Source organism: Dermacentor silvarum, chromosome 8 (assembly GCF_013339745.2).
Source record: "Dermacentor silvarum isolate Dsil-2018 chromosome 8, BIME_Dsil_1.4, whole genome shotgun sequence".
NCBI lineage: Eukaryota > Metazoa > Arthropoda > Arachnida > Ixodida > Ixodidae > Dermacentor > Dermacentor silvarum.
The window spans coordinates 30,581,468-30,602,802 of record NC_051161.1 but is presented as its reverse complement, the minus strand read 5'-3'; the positions used below and the strand labels follow the sequence as shown (position 1 = coordinate 30,602,802).

Genomic DNA, 21,335 nt, shown 5'->3' with positions numbered 1-21,335 from the left:
TTCGTAATTGAGGCAGCAATAAAGTAGCCGTTGTATTTCGTTGGCCTGTCCAGTCAGTGGGAAGTTGTAAAGCGGTGACGTGCGCGAAGGTGGCAGTGAGCAGCAGTAGCAAAGTATCAACGCACCTGGCACTCCCAAGATGTCAGGACGGTAAACGGTAGTCCGTGCTGAAAGGCAAACGAACAATGGGTCTTGCAGATGAGCTCCACGATGGAAGTCGCTTGTATTGGCGCGTGTATCGCGCTGCGAGTGTGATAAGCTACTCAGAATTCCTCACTGTAGTGTCTTCCTTTGCGGTGGCGTGCAAGCAAAAAAAGCGAAAAAGCTAGCAAGACGTGCGTGCGCCACGCTATGCTGACGCAGTATTAAGGTATTATTACAATCTAGTGCTGCAACCGTGAACAAACTACGGCAAGCGCCATAAACACGATAACTGCAGAACACTCTGCACTCACTCGTGACTTGAGACTCGACTGGCGACTATCAGGCTTGCGTAATTATTCTGCTTTTAAAATAATTTAAGCGTAGAACGTACATCTTTTGAGGGATCTGATGTTTCCCGCTTATTATAGGTTTAAGCGTACTTTACGCCTCGTTCGGCATTCAAGTATTCGTCAACAATCATTACGAGGAGAATATCACGCGTTTTTAAGCCTAAAATGAATGTACTAACAAGAGCAGGATAATTGGAAACCACTGGTAGACTGTTCTCGTACTGCAGTTGGGGAGGTAAAATGGCTTGGTTATCAAATGCCAATGAAATGCCTCAGCGTGAACACAGTACGAAAATCCCAAAGCTTCGTTGTAGGTGGTGTACTGTGACAGTGTTGATGGGGCTCCTTTAAGACAGAAAAACATTCCTCAAGCGTCGCTTATTTTGCACTCGTTTTTACATAGCGAACAGACACAGCTTTGGAATATTTACGGGTGATTGAGACGATGGACGCCACTTTACCTTTCAATCCAACCAGACGTTCGGGAGCGAAGTGTGGCAGGTAACCTGCACAGCATTTTCACTTCTAAACACTCGGGACACTATGACAGATGTAGTGAAATATCTAAAAGAAGAAAAAAAAAAAAAAGAAAAAGCCCGTGTTTACTGCAGGTAACTCACCTGCTAAATTTGCGGCGGTGTCGTTGGGCACAACTGCAAATAAAACAGAAGTTTGCAAAAAAATTACAATGCTAGTCTAAGCTAATTAAGGATTTTCTTTCTTTGTGTTATACCCCTCAGCAGCAAGCAAAGTCAGTAAGCCCGTAGTAATTGTTCATCTATTTACAATCGGATAAATCAATTAGGTCCAACCGAAGACAGCTGCAAAGAGCAACTTCTTACCGTACTCTTGCTCAAAGATATCGCATTACGCGTGGGCGTGTACTGGCTATACCTATAGAACGCGGGTGCAATCATACAACTGCGCATATAGAAAACCTGTGCTTAAGCTACGCTGACACACTAAAATATTTTACTTATACACATAAACACTAAACGACTAAAGCTATACAGACAAAAACGAAGCCATTAAAACTGTACAGACAAACAATAACCTATTTAAGCTATAGAGGTAAACAGTAAACCATTCGTAACTGTAGAGATTTAAAAAAAAATACTGTCAGCCCTTCCACTGGGGTGGAGATGGAAGACCAGCGAAGCTGTACTATGGTGGGAATTATGTATTTCCAATTATGCCTATTAAGATGTGATGGTGTAATTGGTTATTTGAACTCTTAAAGAACGAGAAATATATATTATCCGGTGGTTTTCATTTATTTAGCGACCACAGGGACCATGGCCCTGTGGTCCACACCTTTAGGGTGTGGGTCGCTACGGTACACTGCCATAGGGTGTACGGCAAAGGTTGGCACATTCTTCACAAACACGTCACCAACGCCGCGCGCGTTCCTTGCGAACGCGGGCAAAGTGCCGCCACCGTCGACAACAGTTCTGCGCGTTGTTTTTGTGGCCGCACATAACCACTGTCAAAACGCTTGCGTGAGCAAGCGCGCCAGCAGCAGCAAGCTAAGGTTCATGCGGTCTATCGCTTCAACGGAAACTGAGCGGCGAAAGCACAACGCATACAAAGGTAGAAGCCGTGTTGCAGATCCCTTTCAAGATACGGTGCGCGCGACCACCCGGCGCCGCGCAAAGTACAAGTTGCTCGCAGAGAAGAAGCCGCAACCCCTCCCTCCCACGCTGCCTTCCCTCTGTCCTCCTTTCGCGTGGGAGATTGAGTCGCCAGTTCCCCTTGCGCCCAGGTCGCAAGATACTCATTTTGTGCCTCAGCTAAACGTCGCCTCCCCTCCCTCTCTCCCGTCCCCCCACGGCCTTTCGCGTGACGGAAGAGGTGGCGTTTGCTCTCCGCCGTGCGTTCGCTCCCCGTGAAAGCGCGCGTCCCTCGTGCGCTTTCACTCGCACATACAGCATACGGCCAATGAAAGTTTTTTTCTACATCCCGACGCGACCATCGAAGAGTGAGCCCTTAACAACTTCGCTGTAAAAGAACACACATCTTCCACGTGGCAGCAGGGAACTTTCGGCCAAAACCCCCGACTTTAAGACAGAAACCTGTGAACCCTCTGACTTTAAGACCGTGAACACAGGGTACGCGACGGAGCGCATTTCAGCGTACGCCTCACCTTTCGTCAGCATAGGCAGGAGCTGATGCTTGGACTTGGTCCTGCTATCGAGTTCAATGTACTCTGTGAAAAAAAAACCAAAAAAATTAGCGCCGCGAGGACGCACATATAACGACTGACTGACAAAGTGCGTGGCTTCATCAGTCTAAAAGAAAGATTACTGTTTTGAAAGCTACTGTAACTGAACTATCCACCCTGTCGATTAAGATCAACACTGTCATGGCATACAGATGCTTATCACTTGTTTGGCTCGCCTCATTTGCTTTGCAATTTGATTCCATTGATATTAACAATGCAATATTAGTATTATTTTTTGCATTTAAATATAATTTCAAATGCTTGTTTAAATAGCTTAGAAAGTGCCTGCGTGCAAAATTGAAGAAACTGGCGGTTTGTCTCACATTAGCCTGGCTAGCCCAGGAATATTTGATCGCGGGGAGCCGACTGTCTTTCTTATTACCCATAACGACACATGCGGGGATATTGTCGTTGTAACGGTGTCGATATGTTGCGTAGAACGATGTTCAACATGGCACAAGACTACATACGTCGTCTACAAACGAAACGTGGTGATACCAAGTGTTTTTATCTCCGGTGATTTCATTGAATGGTGTTTCCCGATCTTTGTAGAACTGGTTTCAGTCGCTAAAAGGAACTACGCATGAAAGATAAACCTGATTAGCGATAAACTAACCACGAGGAAAATGTTTCCCAGCATGCCAAAATGGGGACAGACAACCCGGCCGTGTTGGATTCCCTCGTGGTTAATAAAATAAAAAAATAAAAATTTCTAGAAATAAGAAAATGACAGAGACAAAGGAATAAAACAAGTTTCGCTTTCTCACTTTCTGCCACAACCGCAAGGCGGGCGAACTTGCGTGCGTGCGCGTTTCCGCAGTTGCCCGTAGCGTCCTCGAGGTCGACATTGAACAAGGCTACGCAGCTCCCTGGATTTTCGCTGAACGTTCGGGAAACCTGCGTTGTAGGATCATCAGAAAAGTCGAGCATGAACTCTGTATACTCTGTGTATTTAGGTCGTAAGTGTATTGAATGCGAAACTATTCACACGTCCCAAGCGAGTGGCGAAGTGATCAATAGAATGAATGAACGGATGAATGAATAAGAAGTCGAGTAAACGAATGAACTTTCTTCAATTTATTGTGCGGGCTAATTCGTTACTGGATTCTCCCAAAGTACGGCATTACCGAATCGGTCCATGAACTGAACTTAAAGTCGCTCAGGGTCAACGAAGCATGAAGGGCGCCATGGACTAGTTGTCTGGGGCGCTGCATCACAGTGTATATAAACTTTTCTAATCACGTTTTGTTGTCGGAGTAAAAATTCGAATAACAGTCTCGACTCCGCTGACCGAACGTCAAAGAAATAATACCTTTGCATAAAACAAGAGCGGAAGAGAAGAGTCCAGATGATTGGATTGACTAATTGTATGATGCCTTCACGTTGCTAATATTGCTAATAGTTTGTGTGCACAAGTGACACTCACCTTTTCGGCCAGGAACTCCGGCGATTCGAACGTCTGTATGAATTTGTCTTTCTTGCGAATGACGGATAGAGTTTTCGTATTGTTTGCGTCCACTTCCCAGTCTTTCTCGTCACATGCCTGCAATTGCGGATAACATTTTCTTCAGTAATTTACTCAGTTCATAAACAACCAATGTATACCGAAATTAAGACTGCTACAACCATCTTGTGGTCGGCCTACTGGCGCTCAGATTTTCTGAAAGATTGGCTTCGCGAGTTCGTAATGAGCTATTAGAGGAATAAAGGTAGTGTCAACATCTAAAAAGAATGATGAAAGAAAAATAAATTTATCTCCCAGGAGGTAGAGGGGAGCGGGCGTGAATAAGGCAGGGTGAATGCGCTATCCGAAATAATTGGCTATATATATAAAACGCTTATTAAAACGCCTGCTCATGCAGTTAAGACACTGCCGCTGTGATTCAACTGCGAAGAAGTAATAAATAATACGAAAGATACATTCAAAACACAAAACAAGAGCATACAAAAGCACCAAATTCTTGCACGTTATTTTCTGTTGTAGATGCCAATTATCTTTGCCACAGAAGCTTGTCTTCCCCGGAGAGGCTCCACTAAAATTCATCTATAATTGAAGTCAAAAGCATGCTAACCAAACCAGTTTATCAAGCATGCCAACTAAGCTAGTCAAAGCGCCCTAGAAGACGGTTACATCCGATCGTTACAATCAATTGCACTTGCGCCTTGCCACCACTGCGAGTCAGCTGTGAAATATGGAGTAGCTTCCATTGGCCCACGGTCAAAGAGACCCGGCCATGTTCAAGCATTTTGCCTACTTCAGTTTCTTTCACTAGCTTGATTCGGTCGATGAGGGCTGGAATTAAATGCGCTACAAAAGCGAGGTTCTCTATAAACGTAACTTTAGGTGCACGTGGCAGTTTATAGGCCCTACTAACAGCTTAAAATTGTTTCTCCAGCATCTAGCTGCACCGTACGTACATCGGCGCGGTCGAGAAGGGTAACATTGTCGCACGCGGCTGGTCCCATGGCGTCTCCCTTCTGGAACTGAATCACGCCCAACGTGTAGGAGACGCACACACGGTTGGTAGTCTCCATGGCCCGGGCCCATGCAGCGGCTGCCGACTGCGAACGTTAAACAAGATAGATTTGTCCGCGAGGACCTCGTGTTCGAAATGGGTGGCACAAGGTCTTCGCACAAACATTGCCGGTATTGACAAAGTGTCACGCGACACACGCGGCGTGACAGGATGTTTCGCATCAGCATCCTTGGTCAGATTTGGTGTTGACAGGCGATGTGCGCATAACTACGAGTGGGGTGGGAGAGACAGACATCGCCGTTGTCCAGCAATAAAAAAACACCGTATGCTACTTGCGGAGAGCGTTTTCGCTTCCGTGAACAATGTGCCCATCGGAAAACGCTTCTTTTTGTATGAAAGCAATAGCAGTATCATTTTTCAGTGTCCCGCGTATTCAGTGTAGTTCCTTACGTTAGGCGTTCGAAAATTCTACGATATTCACATAACAAACTGCAAAATAGTTCATGAAGCTAACACGCTCGAGCTATTTTCAAAGTTTGTCAGCATACCCATGCTGTGATTGCATGCTGTCCCATTGTATTTTTGGAAAGTAAGCTTCCATTTGTTTAATAACCATTGTTTCGACTGAAGACGAGAAGTTGGGTTTGATAACCAAACTTCTCGCTTCGACGTTCAGAAACGGGGCGCTGGTTCGATTACACAGCGTCTTCATCAACAGGGAGGCACCCTAATCCGGGGGTTGCCATCTAAGTTATATGATGTCGAGAATGAATTTCTGTACATGCGCATGCGTTCAGTAAATAGCACCCATGTTGCGCATCGTGGTATAGTATAGTAGCATGTTCACACAATCCTTACACAAACTTTGCTTTCATCTCGTACGAGCATAGTGCTGGAAGAGTAAAAATTAAATTATGGGGTTTTACGTGCCAAAACCAGTTCTGATTATGAGGCACGCCGTAGTGGGGGACTCCGGAAATTTGGACGGGTTCTTTAACGTGCACCTAAATGTAAGTACACGAGTGTTTTCGCATTTCTCCCCCATCGAAATGCGGCCGCCGTGGCCGGGATTCGATCCTGCGACCTCGTGCTCAGCAGCCCAACACCATAGCCACTAAGCAACCACGGCGGGTCGCTGGAAGAGTAAAGCGTGTAGAGCTGCCACCCTGGGTGCTTCAATCACCGTGAAAGCCAATGCATCAAAAGTCACGACTAAGCTTTAAGCTCATTCAGTTGTCACGCTGACGCGCGTCAGCTATTAGCAAATCAGCCTGGCATCGGGCATCTAGAACGTTTTCAAGTTTACACGCTTTTTGTCTCAAGTTTTACCCGTTCCTTTCATCACTCCAAAAACGCTGAATGGTCCGTGTGCAGGCTTTATGCAGAAAGATGAACGCCCAAGGTACATGCGCAAGCATGCTATGGATTTTTTTTGACGATTTTCGTCGACGCGCTTGTGAACGTGGTCGTCCGCGACTTAAATAAGATGAAAACCATCCTGGCCCAACAAAATAAAGACTATAGGTTTGAAGAAATGAAATAACGGAAGAAATGTTGTCGTGGGGGTCTTGGTTTATCATCTACATATCTACAACTATTGACATGTTGCGCTGCGTGTACCGTCTACTTGAAAGACAAGCTCCAACGTACCAAAGTGACGAGCGGTGTGTCTCCCCTGTACGTGGACGGGTAGCTGACGCGGCAATAACCTCGGGGGCGCCGGTAGTGCGTCTGAAGGATGAAGATGTCTACGTGCCTGCAAAGAGCAACAAACCAGGTGGCCCATGCATATGAGTTCGCCGGATTTGATTAGCCATAACAAAGGAAACTGACGTGGCATATGTAGTTGACGTCAACTATGGGCGGTCAACAGGGGACGTATTTTGTAATAGTCCACATAGTGGACATGTCCATTCCGTCTGCTGCTGAAGCGCTGATTGGCTGTGGCGCGTGGTTCCTGCTGAAGCGTACCCAGCCCAGTCAATCAGAACTTCAACAGTAGACGACTCTTACAGAATACCTCCCCAGATATTCGCCTATTACATAGTCTTAAGTACATACAGGTTTTGAGCTCCGGCTACGGGTCCTCTAAATTGTAAGCGTTTGGTGATCTTATCAAAACAGACGTTATTAGGTGAGGAGAATTTCATAAGAAAATCATGACTGCGACACGTTACTTTGAGAAATGACCAGTTAGCGTTACGCATCAGGTTTACAAGCATGCCAGTTTCCGCGGTGCTGAGTAAAGGCGTCTTCCCATCATTCGTACTTGGCTGCTTTTGTCAGGCGCTGTCCCATGATCTCTGCTGGTAGGCTGAAGTCCAGAACTTCAGCACCGAACACGATGGTCAGCTCCTTGGCGAAAACGCTCCGTATAACCTGCATTAAATAAGTACTCTCTCGAACCCAGCTAGGGTTGTGGCTTGGGCTAGTTGGTTCATGGTGCGAAAGTAGGGTAACAGCGCAAAATTGACGAAACACAAGACAAAGAAAGTGCCGTGTTTATTCTTATTTCGTCTTGCGTTCCGTCAATTTTGAGCTGTTACCACGCAGTTTATCTCCTGTAACATTTCACACGTGTACAATCTTTTCATCGCAATTTACCCACATACTTTACCAGAAATTATCATAACGAATGTTTCTAACAAGTTTTCGGTGATGATGTATGTGGTTTTATGGCGCAAGGGCCAGTTTGGCCAATGATTGCCATACATATGGTGATAGGTTTCAATGAATCGTTTATGAAATGGAAATGTACTGCAAATTGTGGATGTAGCAGGGCTGTAAATAGGCCTAAATTCAGTCGCTGTAGCTTGCGTAAAATATATACGTTATAAAACAATGACAATGACCAGAGATGTGAACTATAACCATAAATGTTTTGTTATGCAGGGGCGAGTTTTCGGTAGTTTAAGCGGTGCTATAGAATCAACATGCTGTGGCGTTCCAATTATATTGTTACAGCCACACAAAACCTCGATTACTGAGGCCGAGGATCAAACATCTAAGTATCCCGGCACAGCAACGGTAACCCCGATGCACTGCATAGTGCAGTTTCACACCGGGCATACTCGCCTCGAGCACGCTTCCAAAGTTTGCGATCGTCTTCGACGTCCTGTTGAAGTTGAGGATGGCCAGGCCTTGCATTTTGGCGGCGAGCACGGCGGAAGCCATCCTGGTAGCGACTTCGTGTCTGTCCCTGTCGTTGGCCGTCATGAGCAACTCTACCATCTCGTTACCGTTCAGTCCAACGAGGTGTCGCTGCTTGCTCCGGTTAGCGGCCAGACTGACCGTGTTCTCTGGATGAAGAGAGAGTGGCTCACCGCTGAGAAAGCAAGTCCTTTCTTTTGGGGGGAAGCTGTGTACTTATACGCTCGCGACACTTTTCTTGCACACTTCCACATAAGCTATAGTAGACCTTCGCTGCACGTAAACTGATTTAAAGATAATACTACTGTAGACAGCAAAACGACTTGCGCATCGTGCTGTGCCGTCCTGTGCGCACGAGGTCTCACCTTTTCGCGTGGAAAGAGCGAACACGTCATGTTCAACAGCTGCTGAATGAATTTGCATACAGTAAAAAGCGGCCCAGAAGTGACGTCACAGCTTCCTTATTCATAAAATAGAGTTGACGGCAGTTATTGCGTTTGCGGTAACTTCGTGATGACTGATAGAAATGAACGTCGGTGTTAAGATAGCCACAACAGAAATTCTCTTCTTACAAGACGTCTGGTCTTTCCTGGACGTATACCCGCGCTGGCGTCGAAGCTAAATACATGATGAGTGTGCCATGCTCAATGAATCAGGACCACACGTCGTACGAGGAAAGATTTTGCAGCGTGCTAACGTGATGTTCGAAGCGTTCAGGCTCGTGCCGGACTGGCGTAGTCGACTGTGGCCTATATACAGGCTGTTTCAGCGAACACTTTCAAGAATTCTTAAAGGTTGCCTGTGGCAGATAGTACGATTCTAGTTCATGAGCTGGTCTACTCAAAGAGGTAGACATTACTTGCACAAAAAATTGAAATGCATAATCGACCAATTAACAACAATTCACTAATTAGGTTTTTAACTAATTACCTTATGGCACATATTTCAATTTACAAATTCTAGCGGGTGAGACTGCAAGGCATATCCACTTGAAAAGAATTGCGTGGATGACACCATTTACGAGATATGCACCGTCAAACTAGCGGCAAAAATGCACTGTCATTCCACTCTTATCTGAAAAATGTAGCTTTATTCATGGACGCACAAAACTGGAACGCCAATCTATTTCTCCGCAAAGTTCGAGAATTAATATCTCGAAACTGAAGTCGTCCTGAGAATTCGTGCCAAGTGAGTGCTCCTTGCGAATTACACGGCTAGAATTTGTAATCTGCAATATGGGCCGCATGGTAATTTAAAAACATAATTAGTGATTTTTGTTAATTAGTCGATTATGCATCTTAATTTTTTGTGCAAGTAATGTCCGCCTCTTCGAGTAGACAAGCTCATAAACTAGAATTGTGCTATTTGATACAGGCAACCTTTAAAGAATTTTGAAAGTGTTCGCTGAAACACCCGGTATATCTACTTTCTTGTGCTCATCTGAGGCTGGAAATGCAAATTGGCGGGTTTCTAATCGCAGAGCTCAAGGAAATCCTCCTGGTGATATCGGCACAAATTGATAGGACGAGCGCTTAAGGGTGAACGCTGAAGGGGAAGATTCAGCTCGAGGACAACCACAATTTCTCTATTCAAATATATGAAAAGAAAATGCAGAACTGGTTTTATGAGACAAATATTGGTAAGATTTGAACGAAATTTGTTACATTTGCTAGAGAAAATCAAATTTGGCCACTCTAGCAAACAAAGTTTTGATTTAATTGTACAAGAAGCTTGCGGAAAATCGCTATGTTTAAAAATTGAGGCACGAAGTTCATAAATTTGTAACTAGGCACCAAAAACATATCGCAGTTCCGTAAACTGAATATTGTTTAGAGAAGTGCAAGCAGACAAATCTAACGTATGCATTTAGAGCTTACGTAAAAATTGTTACAATGCTTACCAAAGTTTAGCAAAAATCCTACTGACAAATTAATGGTATATTTCAGGGCGATGCATAACACATCAATTTTGCTTGCTTTTAGATTGCTGAGTCAGCGTCGTAGACTTGTAGACTGAGTCTGTGCTGAGAATTTTGCTTGCCGAGTCAGTGTTGTAAACGTGATACTGCAGGTCACTGAAATTTTGCAAACTTCAAAAAATTTTCTAAAAACATTTGCAGCATAAGTTCAACATCCGCTTCTCAGCGTTCCTAGATTTTAAGTTCTCTTTAAATGCACCAATTCTCATCAAAATCAGTGCAAGTAAAAAAAAAGAACATTGGTATTTTCGCCTGAAGGGGGTGCGCATTGACAGCATTCGCAAGGTTTAGTTCTGTGCTTGAACTTATCGAGTGGTGTTAACTATACGCTGGTGTGACATTTTGACGTGACGCAGCAAGCCAAGACGACTGCTGGTGCAGCGAGAAGAGCACCCTGGCAGCTACCAGGCATCTCACCTGCCGAATTGAGCGCCGCCAGTGGTACTGCAGGCTTCACACTTACATTGATGGTGCACGAGATGGGACCGACGGGAAACCGTCGGTGTTAGTTCCCGGCTAGTGAAATATCAGATAACGTTAGCTGGACGTTCACTGCCCGTTCCGCTCAGAGCATTACACAGCAGAAACGCCAGTGGGCTTACAGGTGTGCACGCACAACGGTCATGCCAGCAGTGGGAAGGCACGACGCTACCCTGGTTCCGCCACGATGGCGATTGAGCGTATACCCTTGACGATGCGTCCAGTTCGCTTAGTCATTTTGGTAGCCAAACGCACTCCGCCACTCCGTATCTTCTGGGAGCCGAGCTTCAAACTACCGCGTGCGAGGCGCGCATGCGCCGTCAGCCGTAAAACCCCTATATATAAAAAGTAGCGTCACGCTTTGAAGAAGGCCGCCGCCTCCTCGCACACCCTGTCCGAGGCCGACGCCGCGTCGGTATTGGCCTAATGGCATCACGTGGACCATCGAGCCCCTGGGCGCTGGCGGCGTTTGTTTACGATCACGCTCCATCGCCATTTTCGCCCGAGAAGCGTCTACCGACTGGCAAGGAGCACAACGATAGCGACGAACACAGTCGGCGATCGTCGAATCTGATCAGCGGTGAAAGATAAACAAGTGCACGTGTTTCAAGCGGTGTAGGCTCCGCAACGGTCGAAAAAGGAGCGCGAAAGAGATGAGAAACGAGGAGGAGGGAAGGCGGAGGAGGAGATTGTCGCTACTTTTTAGTCAGCCGGACAGCACGACAACGGCGCCACCAACGGCGTGAAGGAGTCTCGAACCCCCGCATAACTGCTGTCGCAATAAAACATCATCCCCGTTCCCATGAATTTAGACAGAAGCTGCCGAGCTCAAGCTTGCTCTTAAGGCGAAGAGGGTAAACGAGAGGTTTCGAGAAAGTCTCCACATTGTGAAACTGCGTTACACCAAAGTTACACGCGCTCACCGGGAATGACGAGCTTCTCTTCGGTTACAGAATAGCGAGCGCCTTCGTGCACCAGGTGCGTGCAGTGGGAGGACGGTACGCGGGACTCGTTCCTCACGGCCGCAGAGAGCACGCAGACGAGTGGACGATCGGGGGCTGCGAAGAATAAAGCTCGGTCTCTTCTTTCCCTGTCGCTTACTTGGTCAATCGCTTACTTACCCTCGAGGGTTATCGTAGTCTGGGCGGTGATATTCTCCTCGTCTGAAACGAGAGAGAAGGGAACTGTTGTGAACCAAGGTACGCGATGTGTTTAACAGCGAAGCTTGTACTCCCTCGCCCCCCCCCCCCCCCCCCCCCCACCACCACCAAAAGAAAGAAGAAAAAGAAAGAAAAAAAGAAAGAAAAAGAAGAAAACAACAAGTGGCACTTGTCAGACACCAGGGCGGGCACTTGGCATACGTCAGGCGGCACATTTGACAGCCCAGGTTACGAGTTGGGCGACCTTTAACTAATAGTATTAACGAAGTTATGGTCGTCTCATAATCGCATCGTGACTTCTGAGAATATCGCGTTCACACGTTGAAAGTGCAGTAGCATCATTGAAAGCGAGGATATGCCAACGGTACCGCCGCCTGGAAGCGTCGCCATGCGCATCAATGTTGTGCTACGTTGTATTACCGAGTGCCGCCCTAATTGCCATGAGTCGAGCCTGAGGCACGCCACCATCGCAGACCCCAGCGTAGTCCTCGTAGTCCAAGTTGAAGACAGCGACGCCAGCGTTCGGAAGAGGAAGCAGCGACCGAACCTGCAGGAGTACGGTGTAATTCTGTGACCACGAATCACCGGCAGACATTAGAGCTACTTGGCTGGCTGTTCAAATACAACGATTGAAGGCGTGCGGCCTAGCACCACTTATACTACTGCCATCATGACAGTATAAAGTGAAACAGGCGGTATCTTTCACGCCGGCAATTATCGGACGTTAACTAGCATGAGCGACTCTGAGGCACGCCAGCTAGATCTATATTACAGAGTGCGTGTATGTCAGCAAGACTTTAAACATAAGTTATTTGGCCTCTTTAACATAGATCGTCGTGAACAAAATATCTGCACCAGAAATGTAAATGCATCGTCTGAAGATGTTTAATTTGTTGCAGATCAAACAAATATTTCATATCGTCCTTCTTTGGTCAGTCAGCCGATTTCTACTGGGAGCCGTCTTTAGTATGACGTACATTCTTTCCTTGTTTAATATCACCGGGGGAAAATCGCCTTAACCTTCCAGGTGAATAATGTTGTCAAACACAGTCTGTTGCAACAAAAACATTGGCATTGAGCTTACCCTCTGTGTAAGGGAGCTTGCCGTGTCGTACGTCTGCAGGTTGTAACCGTCCTGCCACATGGGGCTGTCACGCGAAGCATTGTGCACCTGAGTCCAGGAGCCACCTGTACAAGCCTGTCGCGAGCGCAGTATTAAAGACATCCACTGAGTGATGGCACCATTCTTCACATGTGCACTTCGCAAGGTAATGGAGTACAAGACGATAGAAAAGGTAAAACAACCGCGCCCGCCATTACATACAATTATTACTTGAGAACTTCAGCTTATTAAATTTGCACCACCACAAACTTCTGGACTCGAAAATTTGAAAGGCCTAGTAGAAAAAGTGTTGCTGCCATGGTGGTGAACCTGCTAACAGGTGCTTCAGTTTACCGACACGATGGCGAGAAAACAATGAATACATTGAGTGGCAGTAGTGCATTCAGGCATATACGCTTGAATTCACATGCGATCTTACAATAGCCGAATCATCTTTGTATAGGCAGAAGCATGCATTACCAACCTAATCATTTTTGCCATAGCCATGTACATTTTCCGCGATCACCCACATACACCATTCCCTCCCGGGCTCCCTGCCATCGGAAAGAGGAACCAATCGAAACCACGCATAGTATGACCGCTTTTTCTTCGACAAAGACAAGACCGCTCGTAAAAACGTTGGTACCAGAGCATGGTTAGCACCGAAACGAGACGACCACGTCCCTTGTTTTCCTGTACGTCCGATGGTCCGCTACAGTGGTTATAGCCTTAACACACTTTGCTGCGTTTCGAGTGCGGTTCCGCGTTTATCGAAATGCGCACTGATACCGATCGTATACGAGGCAGGCGTACGTACTCTGGGGAAGTCCAGCGCCTCCTCGCGCCGGCAGGAGCCGAAGGGTGCCACCGTGCCGTATGCGCGGAAGCGAAGGACGCGCAAGTCCACGGACAGGCAGACCAGAGTGAGGCCCGTTTCGCTCACATCCTTGAGCCACTGCACCGCAGTGTCCTGCCGGAGAGCGCTGCGCGTTAGCTTTCTTGTGGCAGTGACGACAGGCACGCTCCTTAATTTCCCACACGTTACGAGTCGCCACCAAAATACGAAATGGCACGAGCTCGAGCTGCCTTGACTGGTGCAACTAAGGTTGTAGAGCAAAATTTGAATTGGTGAGCAAGTGAAGTAAAGAGAACAAAACAAGAACTGTCGAGACAGCAGGAGCCATCTCTTCAAGCTCTTGCTTCGTTATCGTGGTTCTTTATATTTTATTGTGCGCATACAATGTAAGGCACGCGGATCCAACATCATCGCTTTTCAGTCGGCTACCTCTTATGGCTACACAGGGTCGCTGTTTTCGAGCAGTCCCATCCTCATTCATTAGCCTTGAAAAATATCCTTTAGTATAGTTAATCAACATTGGCACCTGAAATAGTTCTTCATGAAATAGGAACCTCTGCAAAGGGATAGCAGAACTGCTCGACGCGTCGTCGGAGTGCTCATATGAAACGGAAGACAGCTTTTTCGTGGCGGTCGATTAACAGCGTTTCTTAGTTAAGCTCCAGAAACTCAATAAAATTCATCAATGCCAATTATGGCTGAGATTTTTGCTTAATACTGAACTGATGTTTGTTGCTTAATTAACTAATACTGCAGCTTCCTTGAAGCTTGGGAAGGCGCCGTAGAGGGCGGCGATCACCAGCGCTAATTACTTTGACCATGAAATAAATTGCTTCGTGAGTGTACTGCACAGGAACAGCTATCGCGAAGTAAATAAGACCACTTACTGTTGCCACGGAGGGAATGCAGGACTGTGCCGGCTGTATTGCAGAGGCTAGCGGCATCACCCGACAAGGGCCCATGCGGCCCGGGTAGTGCGTGTTCACCACAAGCAAATCAACGTGTCTGTCAAAGTGGCCAACAGAAAACAAATTATGATTACGAACGCAGAACCACCGCTTTTATCAAAATTAAAGGTAAACATAACCCCAAATAGGTAGCAAAACAGCATGATGTGCAAGATCGCTGCAATTATTTACATATTTCTTAAGTGCTGTGACAAGCAGCGCTGAATTCAGCTTCTCAATTTGAGACGCATCGTTTACGCGAGACAGAAGCCGCAAGTTTTATGGCGCGATTATACGCAGCAAGCGGCTCAGCCGTCAGTGCTTCTTAGGTTTTCTGTCACGAATTTTGACAAACGCGTAGAGTATGATTTGGTTCCTTACTTGGCAACGAGCGAAAGAGATTTTCCGACTTCTTCAGCCGGAGTGCTTGGGTCAAGAATTTGGAGATCCAGAGCCAGGCAGAGGTTGGCGGCCTTGTAGGTTTCGTGCAGAACCTAAGACATGCCAGAGAAGTTACATGCCCATTAGACAACACAACGAGCAGGAATACAAATTTACATTATAAGCTGTTCTGCTTGATTCTATCGCTGAACATGAGCAGCAGCGGATTAGCGACAATTGCAGCAGCGATTAATAACGACAAGTGTCGCGTCACGGCCGCAGCTCGGCAGAGCCGCACAGTGCGTGTAAGCTGCGAGTGCTCTCACCTCGAGCGTGGGGCCGAGTTCGACGAGCGCCGCGCTTGTGCGGGCCACGTGCAGGAAGGCGAGCCCGTCGAGCTGCTTGCCCTTGAGCTGCACCGCGGTGGCCTCGGCCAGGCGCACGGCCTCGCCTTCGTGGCTCTGCTCGAGGGCGCGCTCGTGCGGCGCCACCAGCACGAAGACGCCCGGCGGGGCCGCACTGCGCAGCTGCGCCACGTACTCTGCGCGCACAAACGCCAGCACACATCAGGCTTGTGTGCAAGTTTCTTCTTAGACATACTGGTGGGCTGGTTGGGTAAGTCATGGTGTAATATGGCAGCGCACCTCGATACAAGGACGTAACACAGTGAACAAACACGAGCGCTTCACTGTATTTGTTCGCTGTGTCTTGTATCAAAGTGCGCTGCGATATTGCAAGTTTCGTAGACTGCTCGTGATGTCAAACAGCTATATACGACAAACCTCTGAGGGCTTAGTCCACGCTAAGCACTCGGGGTTGTTAGGAGAAACAGTTAAGGAGAAAAAATTATTTAAACTGTATTAGTAAATTACTCTACTGCAATAGAATGTACGCTCTTCAAGTACAATGCACGTTTATGTACGCTACGCACTCGTGTAATAGCCAGTAAGGGCCGATAGTATGAATCAATGAAATGAAATGAATACCAAGAAAGCCACTCGTATACCGTGGGAGGAGGCTAGCCAAGCCTATAAAAACTTAATCAGACCTAAACTCGAATATGCATGTGCCGTATGGAGCCCTCATCAAGCATATCTAATCAACGCACTTGAATCGGTGCAAAACCGTGCCATAAGGTTCATCCATTCAACGTATTCCTATGATGTCAGCGTGTCGTCATTGAAAAAAGAATCCGGTTTGGTCCCACTCGCTCATCGTCGTCGCATCTCAACTCTCTCTCTTTTTCATAAGTTTTATCATACTTCACTTAATCAACCGCCATACATTATTCCCGCTGCCCGTATATCACATCGCACTCGGCACGCGTACCAAGTTGGCCGCCCTCGCACTCACACTACCACTTTTTCAGGCTCATTCTTTTTTCGCGCAGCAACAGATTGGAACAACCTGCCCCACCAAATTGCCGCCATAACCTGTGCACCTACATTCATGCAAAAACTAACAGACCATTTTTTAGAATAAAAAAAAAAATGTACGGGATCTATGCTATCTATCTGTGTACTAGACGGAATTATGTACCTAATTTTCACGTGTGTTGTATTTAAAACGTGGAAAAATTAAAGACTGCTGGCGACGCCACCTCGAAGTTCCCGCACCAGTCATGTGACATCAGAGTATAATGTGAAATATATTGACAGCGTCCACTCTGTCATCTAGTTAATTTGTTATTGGCAAAGATCGGCAAACTACATTGTATTCTAAAGGAGCTGAAGACTGAACTTAGCTAGTTTCAAGAAATCTTACTAAGCTACTACGTCCCGAATGTGAAAAACGACAGAAAGATATACTTTGGAATCTATGACGTTGCACTGAAATGCTGGCGTTGGGATTTCGGTGCGAAACTTAAAAGAAAAAAAAAAAAAAGAAAGGAACTAATCACCGTTGTCTATTCATATAGTCAACCTAATACCGCGAGATAAACAAAAATAGAGCTTATAAGGAATAGTTTACTAGTAATAAACTGATTTAGCGTTGCTTTTGAATATCCCCCTTTAATGAAGCCAATAGATTTTTTTGTTTCACTTTAGTGCATTCCTTCGGCCAGATGACGTCACGAGAAGGAAGACACACAAATAAGGCGCAGTTATTTACAGGATGTTCTTGCCCTGTAGGCTACTCTGCGCATTGCAAGGAAGGTGTTGCGTATTGCGTGGTTTATTTTTTCTTTCCCGTGACTTAGTTTTACAATTCTGACACAGCCGTGCAGGTTTGAACCAAACTATTTCTACCTCTGCCTCATCCTCTTGACCCGCCCTTCCCGAAAGGGCATCCAAACTGAATGAACATCTACCGCTCGTCTATCGCGTGACACGGTCGTGTGCTGGGTGTCTTTTTTTCTGATGTATTCCTTTCTCTAGTGTTTATGACTAGCATGACTAGGCTTTGTGGTTTTCACGCGATGCTCTATTACAAACTCTTTGTTCTTTGCATTCATATACAGCCGTTTCTAACGGTGCTGTGTTTCTCAGGACAGCATAGCAGTTCCGCAGATGCTCGCTGCGTTGACAGTCTCTCGACGCTCACCTTTGGTGATGTCCTGCAGGGCGTCCAACCGACCGTAGCGACGCAGGGAGAGGACGATGTGAGTGCAGAAGAGCTTGGACACGTTCCGGTCGGCGTCGATGCGATCAGACAGCACACACACTAGCGGCCGCTTGTTCTCTGTTCAGAAACGGTAGAAGGGGGCGCTCACACAAGCTGTGAAACATCAAGGCGCAGACTATGCACGAGGAAAAACAATATAGAACACTGCTCCGTGTTACGCGTTCCTTTCATATTTCGTGTACCATCCTAGATTGAAACCGTTATGTAGGAACCTACGCCAACTACCATGCCCGCACGCCCTAAAAGTAAGAGACAAAGTGAAGTCCGGCTACGCTCTTCTGAAACCCAATCAATGTTTGTTTCAACCTGAAAAAAAAAAAGATTAGCAAGTGCCGGAGAATATTACAACAGGATCGAGGCCCAACCAACTTTTGTTTTCTTTCTGATTTTTTTTTCCGGCCCCTTATGACGTCATTGCGCGACGTAACAAGAATTGATATCTTTACACTGGTTTGGATTCTTTTTGTGTGCGAGAATTCTACAAGAGTGGTGGTGGTGTTGCCTCAACCGGTGACGTCAGAAGAGCTGGCTCGCATATATAAAGCTGACGACGTGAGATCCCTGTAACGCGCGGGTGTGGATGTTTTGCTTACGACTTCCAGATGGCATGCAGCGTTTCTTCAGTTCATCGTTGGGTGACTCTGGAAAAAGAAAGCGCAAGGTAATTTAAATATTAGACTGAATGTAACAGCCACATGGCCTTGGGCAATACCAGTGAACTCGCACCAGTTTTGAACGCGCTCGTATTTTTATGACATTGCAAGAAGGTCCAACAGGCTGTTAAGAATGCTTTTTAGAGCAGCAACTAAAAGCAACTTACTTGCCAAGGACTGTGCTGCCATTTGTGGGTCATTACGGACTGCAAAGAAGAATAAAACAACAGAAAATTGCAATGATTAGAACCGGCGTAAAACTGAACGTGTCGCAGAGCAAGAAAGGTGCTAAGATTGCTTGGGATTAATTGTGACAAGCTGTGTTTTGTAGGTTTAGACAACGGCACCGCAGATTTGCCTAAGACAACGTTGCCTACCAATCCGCATCGTGAGGACAAACGGTAAAGCAGGCACGCGTAGCTTGTCCTTCGCAACGTCATTTCATTTCCAGCCACGTCTAAGTGTTTTTTTTTTCTGCCGTTACAAATGTTCTTTTGTTCTGTTATTGCAGTTACCAACGGCATGAAAATGAACTACTTTCCAAAGTGGTGTGGCTAATCTATTTACTGCAGCGCTGGGCTGATGACTGTACAAACGCACCTTCTGCGCGGCGGAGGTTCCGCAGCCTGGCGAACGGCTCAGGTGTCACACTGTCCCTCGTAGTCATCGAGATCGACATCGTAGGCGACCACGCAGGCCCGCGGGTAGTTGGCCAACGCGTGGCTCACCTTGCTGGAGAAGCAGCGGGTCGTCCTCGTGGCTCTCTACGCGGCCGTGTCCGAGCCGCAGCACGGACAGCGCGTCTAAGTTGGCCACCGACGAGGGGCGCCACTCTCCACCCTTGCATACCTGCGCGTCCCCGGGTAGTTGGCAACGAAATTTAAGGACAAAGATGTTTGGTATTGTGAGGAACCGCCTTTATTTCTCTAAGATGTACAGATGAGAAAGATTAGATGCAAACATTGCCCGCACACTAATTTCCCCCTCTGAGCGGAAGTTCCTATTTGGCCGCATAAAAGCGTTACGAAACGCGTCGCATATGTAAGACTTCAAACGAGATACATGCTAAATCTCCGTTTCCGCGGCAAAGACAATCGGAGCAAGTAGAGAGGGGTGAGACGTGGTAATAGGGGAAGTTGAAGGATAAGAGCTGCATGTATCGATTAAGGCTTGCGTTGGGGCTAGTTGGAATGACAGAATAACGCTGCAGAGCTATTCTAAGCACAGGCAATGAAGTTCTTCTATCAAATGTTATCAATTGATAGAAGCGCTTCATCGCCTTTGCTAATGTTCAAGTTGTGCGTATCCTAACTCCGCAGCGCGGTATTCTAATTATGCATACATTGCGCTCACAATATTTTGAGAGGGATCGGTGCTCGGAATAAGGCTTGACCAAACCAAAGGAATCTGAAGAGTCTTGGCTACCCTAAAGAAGCGTTGTTTTCTCTCGTTCTGCAGGTTTTGTTTCCCAAAACGTATACGACTCTTGCCCCTGCACGTGTTGGGGCCAAATGTACATGCGGAAAGTGTCAACGTGCCTGCATGTAAGAGACGAGGTCGCTGCCCGAGCAGGATCCGCGCATCTCCGTCGCGTCGCGGAACACGACGGCGCCCATGTTGATCGAGAAGCAGGTGGTGACGTACTGCCGCTGCTCCATCAGCAGGCTGGTCATCCACGAGAGCGCCTGACCGATGGGCACGCTGGGCGAAGGCTGCGCGCCCGTCGAGTAAAAGACCGAGGAGTACGCGATGTGGCAGCTATTGTAGCGGTTGTCGTAGTGCGTCTCCAGGACAAGGTAGTCCAGGTGCCTGTGGACGGCAACGTAACATTGGCACTCCCCGCGAGCGGTGTTCAACCTACTCTATTTACGATGACTGGAACACGTATTTCTCTAGAGTGGATTTGTCATTTATTTATAGGGCAAATTTGACACTGTGTTCCCTGGTTTTCTTTTCCATAGCCGAAATTGTCGTTAGAGGTGCCTTAGTCGTAACAGTTCTAGGTGAGCTACCTTACTGAACACGGAGTACACATAGCGCTATGGCTGCTGAATATCATGACAATTTCTAGCTCTCGCGTCGAATTTCGCTGAATCGTAAAGACAAGCTCTCGCAACAGCGTCTCTAAACTCAGATGCTCTCATTAGAGACTGCACGCGCTTACCTGGCCGCCAGTACGACAAAGGAAATAAATACACATGCCACCTGTAGTACAACTGTTCATTGAACCCTGCGCAAGGTTCCGAGCTTCCGTGCTTTACTGAATAAGCATGACGAACTGCCGTAGTAGTAGAAGTAAAATTAAAAATTAGGACGACAGTTAAGAGGCAGAGAGAGAAAGAGAGAGAGAGAGAGATGGCTCAAAGCCCACTGCAGATGGCCAAGTCTTTGGAAGCAGTGGTAATGCCTATACCCCAAAGGTAATTTTAGCTAACTTATTGCTGCAATCTGGCGAACAACATGTGTACATTAGCGATGAAATTAGCGGCATTTAAGGCATGCACCCATGATTAGCTACGAAGTAAGTGGCTATTTCTTCAGTCGATAAGCTTGAGTGGAGGCGCCCCAAACTCACGGTGCTATAGCAGTGAGTCGGCTAACGACGAGGCCCGAAGGAATGTCCCAGTCCCGAATATGCACGGCCGCCAGAAATTCCAGCTTCTCCGGCTTCAGGGCACCGTGTAGCTCCTGCGTGAAGAGTGCGTTACGGAGGCGTTTGTTTGAGAGGGATTCCCTTAACGCCTGTATGTGATACCACACATACACATTAATGAGCCTGGATACACTTTAATGAGCCTGGAAAACTTGGAA

At 46.8% G+C, this 21,335-nt stretch overlaps 1 protein-coding gene across 2 annotated transcripts in view; it reads right to left on the bottom strand.

Moving 5' to 3' along the window:
* Positions 1-19,158, bottom strand: part of LOC119460950 (uncharacterized) — a 42,516-nt gene extending 23,358 nt beyond the window's left edge. For both annotated transcript variants that reach the window (XM_037722097.2, XM_049672190.1), the window contains exons 1-22: positions 19,125-19,158; positions 18,692-18,730; positions 18,465-18,512; positions 17,791-17,928; positions 15,573-15,787; positions 15,247-15,359; positions 14,806-14,923; positions 13,880-14,032; positions 13,045-13,158; positions 12,381-12,507; positions 11,922-11,963; positions 11,724-11,858; positions 8,268-8,491; positions 7,462-7,571; positions 6,843-6,948; positions 5,134-5,277; positions 4,142-4,258; positions 3,483-3,612; positions 2,638-2,700; positions 1,115-1,147; positions 956-1,000; positions 126-167 (exon numbers count right to left, since the gene is read on the bottom strand). In XM_037722097.2, the coding sequence (XP_037578025.2) occupies positions 126-167; positions 956-1,000; positions 1,115-1,147; positions 2,638-2,700; positions 3,483-3,612; positions 4,142-4,258; positions 5,134-5,277; positions 6,843-6,948; positions 7,462-7,571; positions 8,268-8,491; positions 11,724-11,858; positions 11,922-11,963; positions 12,381-12,507; positions 13,045-13,158; positions 13,880-14,032; positions 14,806-14,923; positions 15,247-15,359; positions 15,573-15,787; positions 17,791-17,928; positions 18,465-18,512; positions 18,692-18,713 (2,239 nt within the window). In that variant the 5' untranslated portion in view covers positions 18,714-18,730; positions 19,125-19,158. The remainder of the gene's footprint in view (positions 1-125; positions 168-955; positions 1,001-1,114; positions 1,148-2,637; positions 2,701-3,482; positions 3,613-4,141; positions 4,259-5,133; positions 5,278-6,842; positions 6,949-7,461; positions 7,572-8,267; positions 8,492-11,723; positions 11,859-11,921; positions 11,964-12,380; positions 12,508-13,044; positions 13,159-13,879; positions 14,033-14,805; positions 14,924-15,246; positions 15,360-15,572; positions 15,788-17,790; positions 17,929-18,464; positions 18,513-18,691; positions 18,731-19,124) is intronic.
* Between the last annotated feature and the right edge of the window lie 2,177 nt (positions 19,159-21,335).